This window comes from Solanum dulcamara, chromosome 6 (genome assembly GCF_947179165.1).
Source record: "Solanum dulcamara chromosome 6, daSolDulc1.2, whole genome shotgun sequence".
Classification (NCBI taxonomy): Eukaryota; Viridiplantae; Streptophyta; class Magnoliopsida; order Solanales; family Solanaceae; genus Solanum; species Solanum dulcamara.
The window spans coordinates 72,999,138-73,010,040 of NC_077242.1; the positions used below are offsets into that span (position 1 = coordinate 72,999,138).

The following is a 10,903-nucleotide window of genomic DNA, read 5'->3' on the forward strand; positions in this document are numbered from 1 at the left end:
GCACAGAAAATAAGAATATTCCAAAAACTGAACCATAGGTCAAATTTGTGCAGATTATTCATCCAATGAGAAGCTTCCACGTGGAATTAAAAGTTTCAACAAATCAGATTTCTTCATTAATTTGGGGCCTCTAATTTATTTAACTACGTGGCAATTCCAAGTCCTCACTCAAATATAAGCATAGAAAAAGTTGAAAAAAAATAAAATAAAAGAATGTGGAAAAAATAAATAAAGGGAAAAAATAATTAATAAAAAAATTGGTAGAAGTAAAAATTCACCAATTAAATTGGAAATTGAGAAAACCCCTTATTCTTGATTGATCTATTTTAGAAATGCTGAGTTTAGAAGCAATAAAGCTATAGTTTTTGGACTCTCTTTTCATAATTCAAGAAATCAAGAATTCTTGAAAAACCCAACAATGGCTAAACTCACAGTAAGAGCAGAAAACAGTAGTTTATGCCATTTCCCCTACTATGGAAACCATAAAGTTTCAATCTTTAACAGTTCTTTAAGACCCCAAAGGTTGAATCTTTTAGCCCATAAGCATATTTTGAAGTTGAGAGTTTCTTGTAGCATCACAGAGAGACAAAAAGAAGAAGCTGCAGAAAAGCAGAGAATAGTTAAAGGGTTGAAAGTGAATGGTGAGTTGGGGAAGAATGGGGGATTGGTTTCAATTTCTGGGGATGAATTGGGAGAAGCTGGAAATGGGGATAAAGAAGTTGGTTTTGAATGGGGTTGGCCACCATGGAAGAATTTACCTCAGAGATATAAGCTTATTGGAACTACTTCTCTTGCCTTTGTTATATGTAACATGGATAAGGTAATTGAATTCTTTTCATGTAACATATTGTGAGATTTTAGGGGTTGTTTGTTAGCTGGTTAGACTCATGCATGTATTAGTAATGCGAGGGAATCTATGCATTATTTTATGTAGGCAGTAGTTATTCCACCTTGTGTATATATATTGCCTCATAACTTATACATGTATTAGCTATGCAGATTTCTGAATTACAAACCAAACATTGTTTTAATTTTATACATGAATGACTTATCTCCTAACCAGCTACCAACCATGATATTACTTATGCAAAATTTAATACTTTGTGAAATCTGGCAACTGAGTTATTTGCTGCTTTCTGATATTTTTCATATTTATCCTCTGGAATGAGTGGAAGCTAACTTCCCTATGGATATAGAAGTTTGTTTCAGCTCTTCCTTTTTAAATAATAGTATTATCAACTTCTAACTCATAATTGATGGACTGATGGTTTTTTGGTAAGTTAACTCTAGAATTTGGTCTTGCTGAGAGCTTTCCTTTATGGTGTTAGTGTGAAAGTTTCATTTAACTTAGTTTTGAGAGCTAGAAAATTGGTATTTTAATCCACTTCTAATCGACGGTTGGGATGATTAATTGAGAAAGGAATCTTTTGCTAAACTGATTTACAAAAGTTCTTGCCGAGAGCTTACATATGGGGAGTGCATGGATATCGGACATATATTTGTTTCGGGTATCTCCTGAGGCCCTAGGGTATGTTAGTCAATTTTGAGGTAGCTCAAGTTGTGGTGCAACCTTGAAATATCATGACATAGATGTATGGCATGCAAATTACGTCAAAGTTATCGCATCTGATCTTTGACTAAAGCTCTCGTAAAGTTAGTACAGACTATAGGGATGTAAGTAGCAAATAGCGAAGATCACCATGACTTTGGTACTTGAGATATCACTATCTAAATTCCCCTAGATGGTGAATTCCTCCATCCTTTGCACATTTGGTGGCCTGATGCACTTCTTACACCTCCCATTGGTGGTGGAATGCAGAGTATTTTTTTTTATATAAAAGAATGCAGAGTATAATACATCTCACTAATGTAACAACATTGATTCAACGTGCATTAGGAAATGCAATATGGAAATTCTGAAACAGCAAATGCTTCTTTTTTGGTGCTCTTGTTTTCTGTTGGCACTGATTAGCTTGTTCCATGTAGCTGGAGTTAAATACAACATAACCGGAAAAAAAAGGTTTCATCCAAGGTTAGAAGTTGCTTTTAACATTTCTCTTATAGGCTCTGGAGGAACTTCTCATGGACGAGAGTGTAGAATGTAATCATGCAAATTGGCATAACAAGCATAATTTTTATTGTTTCTTTCGAAGTACTCTTCTTTACAATAATTAAAGTTTGAAAATTTCATTTGTGCTGATGTTTATTTAACCGATAGGTCAATTTGAGTGTTGCCATTATTCCAATGTCACATCAATTCGGGTGGAATTCATCAGTAGCTGGTTTGGTTCAGTCATCTTTCTTTTGGGGTTATGCATTAAGTCAATTGCCAGGCGGGTGGCTTTCGAAGATATTTGGTGGGAGGTAAGTTTTAGGATTGTCAAGTTTCTGGTGTTGTGCAATAGATAAGAATCATACTAGTTTCTGATCGTTGAACAGAAGTAATGTATGTTTAGTGTATATATCCTTTTTACAATTGGTGCTATGGTTCATAGACTTACTATATTTCTTTTATCTTTAAAATGCTGGATTCCTCTCTGTATTTATGGTAATCGGAATTGATTGGATTCTTTATATGGAGTACAATACTTATCCTGACTATTCAATCTTGAAATTCAGCATTTCTGACCAAACAATTGTTTGTGAAGAAACAATCCTGTAATTCAGCAAATGAAACTTTGTTCCGTAGAAGCCACCAACTTTACAAAAGATCTTCCAAAATAACAGGGGAGATAGAGCATGCCAAGTTGATCACTTCATCCTTCATCATGCTTATTTGATTTTTATTTTGTTTGCAGTCGAGTTCTTGAAGTTGGAGTATTAGTCTGGTCTCTGGCAACAATGTTAGTTCCCTATCTTGCAGGGTTTATGCCTGCACTCATCTTTTCAAGGATCTTGGTAATTTGGTCTTTGACTTTTCCTAGGATATTTACAAACTTAAACGCTGTATTTGTATCTATGTTAACCAAAGAAGGATTGTTGGTTATTTGGCCTTGCTTATGTGTTTCAAAAACTTACGTTACCTCATTCTCAATAGATGTGGAGAATTACTAATGTATTATTCTTCGTAGACTTATCATTCTATATTTATTGTTTTCCCAAGTATAGGTTGGTATAGGAGAAGGAGTTTCACCATCAGCTGCCACTGACTTGATTGCCAGGTATGTCTGAACTGTCAAGTACTTAGATACATGAATAGACAATGGCTTATTGTCTTACACCTGTGTTAGCATGCGACAAATCACCCTTTTATGATGGATTTATGGTTTGTCTTTCAGCTAATGCTTCAAAATTTTTCTCTACGTCTCTACATTTTATATAAGATATAAAATATTATTTTCTTAAAACATATTGTGCCTCTCGACTTTGCTATTGAACTGGAAACATGACCAGTTTGTATGTCAGTGGGTTCAATTTGTTGGGATAGCTGAGAGCCTGAGACAATGTTAGTCAAATATCACTTTATTTTCGCAAAGCACTACATATTACATATTATAGTATATTTAGAATGTGAAGAAAATTTTGAGATACAAACTATAGCTCGTGTCTCAGATGGCACAAAGTCTGAAATTTAAAAGTCAATACTGGAATGCTTATCCAATTATGTCTGTTAGTCATAAACATTGTGTTTTGGTGCAGCTTTAATATCTTCTAGTATATATTTCATTTACCGTGTTTGTTTTGTACTATCTGGAATATACCCAATTAAGTAATTAACATCATCTTTTCTTGCATCATTAATATCTTTAGTGTATATTTCATTTACCGTGTTTATTTTGTCACTAAATATTGTGTACAGGACAATACCGTTGGAGGAACGTTCTCGGGCAGTATCATTTGTTTTTGGTGGCTTGAGTTTTGGAAGTGTTACTGGGTATATTTCATTTTAAAATTAATTATCGATCATGTCACCAATATATTTAAAGACTTATATTTATTTCTATCTATCAAATGCATATGTCGTTCTGTGTAAGATTAGCATTAGAGTTCAAATGCGAAACTTAGTTTCTAGACTTTAGTTCGTCGAACATATACCAAAGAGTTATATTTATTTCTATCTATCAAATGCATATGTCGTTCTGTGTAAGATTAACTTTAGCGTTCAGATGCGAAACTTAGTTTCTATACTTTAATTCGTTGAACATATACCAAAGAGTGATGCATTTCATTAATATAGAGATGCTCAATTAGCAACCTTTCTTAGCTCCTTGTCTACCATTGTTTTAGAACTTGAAACCTCTATCTCATTGGTATGTCCATGTGTAGATTTTTTTTTTCTTTCTTCATAACTTAGACGTCTACGCTTAACTATTTTTATTTTGCGGAGATAGGGCACAATGGAAGAAAACGTGTACAAAGGCAATACCAATTAGTAGGAAATGTGTTCTGGCCATGTTAGTACATTTATTTTAGGTCCTATACTGTCTAGGAGTCTTTAAACACTATCAGAGATTCTTTTGATTGGTAACGATTTGTTATCGTTCAAGCTGATTTTTATGCCATTAGAAAATATAGAGAACTTCTAATACTTTTTATTTTTATTTTTTGTTTTATATAATGTTAGCCTGAGAGGAAATTAAATGAAGAAACATGGTCAATGTGGATTCATATAGCGACCCTAACTTGTTTGGATTGAGGCATAGTTGTTGTTGTTATTAAGAAACTCTATGAGAATGAAGACGGAACATAATGCCTCAAACACTCTTCTAGTGATTCTATTATGAATACATATGGGTTGATAGCCTAACTTCCGACAAACAGTTGTATCATCTACTCACTTTTATTTTCACCTTTTTGTTCCCGTTGTATAGGCCAGATAAAATGTTTAGCTTAGAAGGGAAAGACTTGTATTTTTCCTCCGGACCAGAGAAACATAGACAACTTAGGTTTATCATGTCAGACAACCCACCAATCTAGGTGGAATATACTTCCAATTTATGAGATTTAATAATCAGTATCAATGATGACTCTGACAGTCAGCTGCAAGACGTTGTTCCTCTATTGTATTATCGTTGCCTTCTGTTTGACTTGATTTCTAATAGTTTCTCCTAAAGGCTTAACTTCTAATTAGAGAACGAGATATCATACCTAATGATCTTTGAGGATAAAATTCAGAAGCAATAAATTATACTCATTTATCACATGAGCTGTAAAACACTTCCTTATTTAAGCAGGTAGCATCTTGCTTTAACCCTATATGTTCTTAATAACAGCAGAAAGCGCAAAATGTGTCAAGGAAAAGGTTCTAAAGCAAATGCCTGATCAATGCTTTAGATTCTAAAGTTTATAAAAAAACCTGCATTGCTTCTAAACAAATTGTCAGTAGAAATTCAATGTCATGCTACTTCTTAGTTGAGAAAGTATTTTTTTCTTCAATACTTGATATATGTAGCTTGGTTAAAATTCTTCTATTAAAGTGGTTTGTTGACCATCTAAGTTTTTCTGAATTTGCAGACTTCTTTTGGCTCCTCCACTGATCCAGAACTATGGGTGGGAGTCTGTATTTTACCTGTTTGGTTTTCTAGGCATAGCTTGGTAAGTTGTCTGTTGCTTCTTTGGCTGTGTCCATCTTGTCACTTTGCTGCCGTTAGTGTTTTTTCTTTCTAGCCTGTCTTGCTGTCTCATTTTAGTTGCTTTGTATCTTGCTAGTGTGCTGTCATATATTTTTTGTTCTTGCAAACATGCTTCAATTTTCTTTCTTTTGAGCCGAGGGCCTATCGGAAACAACCTCTCTACCCCACAAAGGTAGGTAAGGTTTGCGTACATCCTACCCTTCCCAGACCCCACTTGTAGGATTGCGCTGGATATGTTGTTGTTGTAGTTTGGTAAGTTGGCATCCGTCCTTCCTCATTCCCCGCAAAAAAACAATAAGTAGATAGCTGTACACCCCCTAAACAGTAATCTTATTGAGACACCACTTACAGAATGTTGTTGAAGCTTTCCTGTCCGCTTTTTTGTCAATCGAAATCTCCAAAGGTTTTGAAGATAATTTTCCTTCCTTTTGGTATGCTATGATTTTTTTGGTTTCTGTTTTTCATCGTGAGAAGAAATTACTCTTTGAGTTTACATGATCCCTAACTTAGTTATTTACACATAAAGCACATATAAACCAATTCCAACTTGATGTGGTTATCTTTGCATATTTCAGGTTTTCGGGATTTCAATTGGTTAAAGAAGATCGGCCCTGGTCTTTCACAGAACCCATGTCTTGTGAGTAGAGTTTCTTGTTTCCACCGCCTTGTTGAAATTTGGTAAAATCTGATCTAGTCGAGTACTGACAATATTAACTTAAACTTTTTCTGCTTTTGTATTGCTTTGGACTGTGTTTTTAATTGCACAAGCAATATGTTTTGCATATTTACAGGGCCACCGTCTTTTTCTAGAAATAAATCATTGGGTTCTTCATTGGGAGAGTTGGGCACCTCTCTAAAGGTATGTGTACGGAGTTGATTAGATATCTTTTGGTTGTCAGAATAGAATTTATAATAGAGAGGTTAAACTAAATGTAACATTAAGTAGAATTGCAATAATCTTTGAAACATTAACTTCGGTAGTCTCCGCAAGCTCTGAGGGGTGGTATTTTTTCCCGTGTTCAATGGTCCAATAAAGTCGGGCTCCAATTTCCTGCAATGACTTCATTTGCTTGAGAGAAAACTTATGTTGATTTAGAGTATTAATAATGAAGCTTTTACCAAATGAGCGTTAATTGTAGGAGGTACCATGGAAGGCATTTTTTAGAAGCAAGGCTGTATGGGCGATGATATATACACATTTCTGTGGGAGTTGGGGCCATTATACTTGCTTATCTTGGCTTCCCACCTATTTCAGGTAAATGTTGCCATGACTGAGCTTCGTATTACAAGCTTTTCTTTGCAAGGTTTCAATTTTCTTGTTTGTGGCGCTAATACCATCCATGGTTCATAAATGTCAATACTGAGAATATGTGGTCATATTGAATGAAAATGGTAAAAGAAAAGGTGCAACAATAATGTGTAATGGATGGCTGCAATGGCAATTCAATTGGTCTGGATGATCAGCTTCTAAATCCAATTAAAATTACCTACTCAGAAAGTTTATCCGAAAGAGAAAAATCGAGAGAAGGAAGTGAACCTTGACTTTATACTACAAAGTGCTGAGTCTAACCACGGTGTAGGATTGCAACACGGAAAAATATGCAGAGGATTCAACCTTTTTTCTTTTGAAAGATGTTTCCTCTAGTTGTTATGAAGGCTGCTCACTGTTCATTCAAGTAAAAGTGCAAGTAGCTATCTCCAATTTATAGTAACTAATTAGCTATGATGATAAGCAACTTCTTCAGCATATAGAGTTAAAACGTTTGCTGGAAAAGGAATTGAACTATTTACAACAATCCATTTTCCTTTTGGTAAGTTTATACTCAGTATGTTTCTTGTTTGAGTCGAGAGAAAAAAGCTATGTACTGTAGTAGAATTTGGATTCGGGCCTCATTTAGAATTAGAACTGCAATGTGTTTGAGAAAATAAAAGAAATGTTAATAGCCAGTAAAACACTTACCGCTGAACCCATAATATTTCTGAAATTTGGGTTCAGCATGTAATATTTTTTGAAATTTTAGTAATTTTTACATGTATATCTGTATCCGTCGAAAATAGTGGGTTTGGTCGAACCCGTTGTTATCATGCTCCATTTGCCACTACACAGCACCCGTGATAGTGTCACATCCTACTTGTAGTTGTTAAATTACTTTAACTCGTCTCCTGTATTCAGACATAAATATCTGCTGCATTTACATTATTCATTTTAAGGAAATATTTTTTATTTTGTAAAGCTTGAATTTCCCATTTGCATCCCTGCAGTGAGGAGCTGAACCTTAATCTGACAGAAGCAGCATGGGTAAGTCTACTGTATCTTTGTTTCCCATGTCTAGTTGCTCTCCTCATATTCATGTGTCTGTCTATCTACTCTCTTTTGTTAGTTTGTTTTCTGTAACTACGCCTCAGCTAACTCTGCGTCTTCTTGATGCCCTTTTAATGAAACAACTTTACTTCATCAAGAAAACGAGAATTTAACATGGAATAATTATCTTATGTAATTTCCTACAGAAATTACCATTTACTTTTAGCAAGTTCCTGCCAAATCTAATGGCATATTACATAAATATGACCCTTAACTTGGTTTCAGCTGGCAATTATGACCTCTACTTTACTAATGCACAAGTAGGCACTTTAACTATCCAAAACTTGAACAAATAGACACATTCGTCCTACATGACATCCTACATGGCAATTTTGTGTCCCACGTGGTATCCTATGTGTATTGTGCCACGTAGGACATATGTATATACTTGTTCAATTTTACACAAGTTTAAGTGTCTACTTGTGCACACCCAAAGTTGGAGGGCATAAATGTGAAATGAGGCCAAGTTAATGGGCATGTTTATGTATTATGCTAAATCTAATCAATGTTAGACTTGATTTATTAAAGACTGTTTATGCAACTAAGGAATATCCTCACAATTGTTTAACTTACATTTCAGGTCTCAGTTGGCCCTCCATTAGCTTCAATTCTTGTTACCGGCATTGCATCACAATTTGCCGATAGCTTGATTTCCAAAGGAGTTGATACATCACTGGTACTTAGACTTCTCCTTATTTTCTCTATTCCTGGAATGTTATTTTTCTGGTCTAACCTTAGTTTAATATGTCTCTTTTTATCGTTCATAATATAAATGATGAGGATTGGAGAACATATTTGGATCATATCTGCGATACATTTTTAATAACCCTTCAAACAAGAGAAGATAATGTTTGACTCCATGTCTAGTAGTAATGCTTGAAACACGTGAGATCTTTTTGATTGTACTAGACCATATTGTGTTCTATGTAATTGGAAGTCACACTCTTTATGTTGATCGGATGCTACACCCTCCCCAGACCCCAATTATGGGATTGCACGGGGTATGTTGTTGTAGTTTTTCTAAATTTTTATTTCAAGGAAGCTGCATGCCTTAGGATGAAACAGCGATTAGTAGTAAGGATAACTTTCATGTGGACTCTTCAAAATTCAAATGGCTTTCATTTGCAATATTCGAGATGCTCAAATCACTTATCTACCTTATGGAAGTAGCTGGCCAAAATTTATAACATGGTGCACAAATGGTATAATAATACTTAGATGGAGGGTATATCAGATGGGGAGCCTTTGAGAAATGGTAAAGTTGTCTCCATGTGACCTATAGATCACGGGTTTGAGCTGTGGAATCAGCCACTGAGCAAAGTTTAATTCTTTTTGTCACCTTTCACTTGCTATTGTGTCTTATAGCTTGGATTATACAAATATCACAATGAAGATTTAAATAACTTGACAAGAAGAATACTCACTCTTTGTTACTCATCTGAATTAACAGGTGAGAAAAATTTGTCAAACAATAGCCTTTTTATCGCCGGCTACCTGTATGATTCTTTCTTCTTTGGACTTTGGTTTGCCTCCGTGGGAAGTAGTAACAATCCTCACCGGTGGTTTAGCCTTATCAAGTTTTGCTTTATCAGGTTCTCTAGTTAAATCGCTTTCGGTCTCAATAGTTTTGAACTAATTATTAAAGATGCACTTCTTCCCCATCTGCTGCTATCAAATAATATTGTCAATTTTTCCAATTTTGTAGGCCTATATTGCACCCATCAAGACATCTCACCTGAATATGCAAGCATTCTTCTGGTATGTTACATTGGTGTTCATGTTTTTCGATGCAACACAATTAAAAAGACAAAACATGAAAAATTCTATGCTGCTAAGTATCTATGTCTTAACATTCTTTGCGTAGAAACAAGTTAAATCAGATTCTACCCTGCCATTGAACTCGGAGTTTGTTAGTAAGGCGTTGTTTAGCTTGTGTCTATGATTTCACTAAAATTTGGTATATCTCTGTCATCCCCAAGCATAAATACGACATTAGTTATGTTACTTCTTTCTCGGATCTTCCTCCTGTTATGCACACAAAATACTTGCAATATATAAACTTTTTACATTAGTCTTATATCAGTCTTACCCTTGAAACTGTTCTTCGCCTCTGAAAAAATAGTTTTCTGGTAAGACTATGTAGACTGATAATCCGAGTGATGGAATATTAATCTGATGTCTTTCGTTCAAATTCAAGTCTAGAATATCTTGGTTCCCTCTTAGATAAACTCTACATGCAGGGCATTACCAACACTGTTGGAGCAGTTCCTGGAATTGTAGGCGTCGCTCTGACTGGTTATCTTCTTGATTCAACTCACTCATGGAGTGTAAGCTATCTCACATTTCCCCATATTGAACTATACGCAGCGTGCACCTGAATATCAATTCATAAACTCTTACAACTTGTTTTTTGTGCAGATTTCTTTGTTTGCACCATCGATTTTCTTCTACCTTACTGGAACAATCGTGTGGCTGGCATTCGCGAGCAGTAAGCCACAGAGCTTCTCAGAGGGAGATTGACCTTATTATTCAGCATCACGCCAATCAGCAAGCAATAGCATACGTATATACTAACAGTTTTCAGCACAAAATATTTTGTGTACTAACCCAAAGTTTTCAGTTTTTTTTTATGTACAAATAATCAGGACTGATTGTAGTTATGATATACTCAGCAGATGTATATTGAAAAAAAATGAAGATCATTAATTGTTGTGGTTTCATCCATATATTCATCAGTAGCTTTTCAGATTACTTTTTAGCACTTCCTTTTTATTTTCCATCCGGTGTCTGGTACTTATATTGGGGCCAGACTAATCTAGATTCCTTATTTGGGGAGAAACGCTCTCTACCAAGTTTTTTTTTCATACTTAGGCTTGCCTCTCAAGTCTCAACTATTGTTTCTTCTTGAACTAGAACAGATTAGTAGCAAGCTGAGAACATTTCATATCTATACTAATTCCGTTTGGTT

At 35.0% G+C, this 10,903-nt stretch overlaps 1 protein-coding gene across 1 annotated transcript; it reads left to right on the forward strand.

Moving 5' to 3' along the window:
* Positions 1–272: 272 nt before the first annotated feature.
* Positions 273–10,653, forward strand: LOC129891441 (probable anion transporter 6, chloroplastic). The gene is made up of 15 exons (XM_055966811.1): positions 273–820; positions 2,219–2,364; positions 2,799–2,898; positions 3,109–3,161; positions 3,800–3,874; positions 5,455–5,535; positions 6,149–6,210; positions 6,365–6,432; positions 6,713–6,828; positions 7,836–7,872; positions 8,516–8,611; positions 9,386–9,527; positions 9,641–9,693; positions 10,176–10,262; positions 10,354–10,653. Exons 1-15 carry the CDS (start codon positions 419–421, stop codon positions 10,453–10,455), a joined length of 1,620 nt encoding a protein of 539 aa, XP_055822786.1. The 5' UTR covers positions 273–418; the 3' UTR covers positions 10,456–10,653.
* The last annotated feature ends 250 nt before the right edge of the window (positions 10,654–10,903 follow it).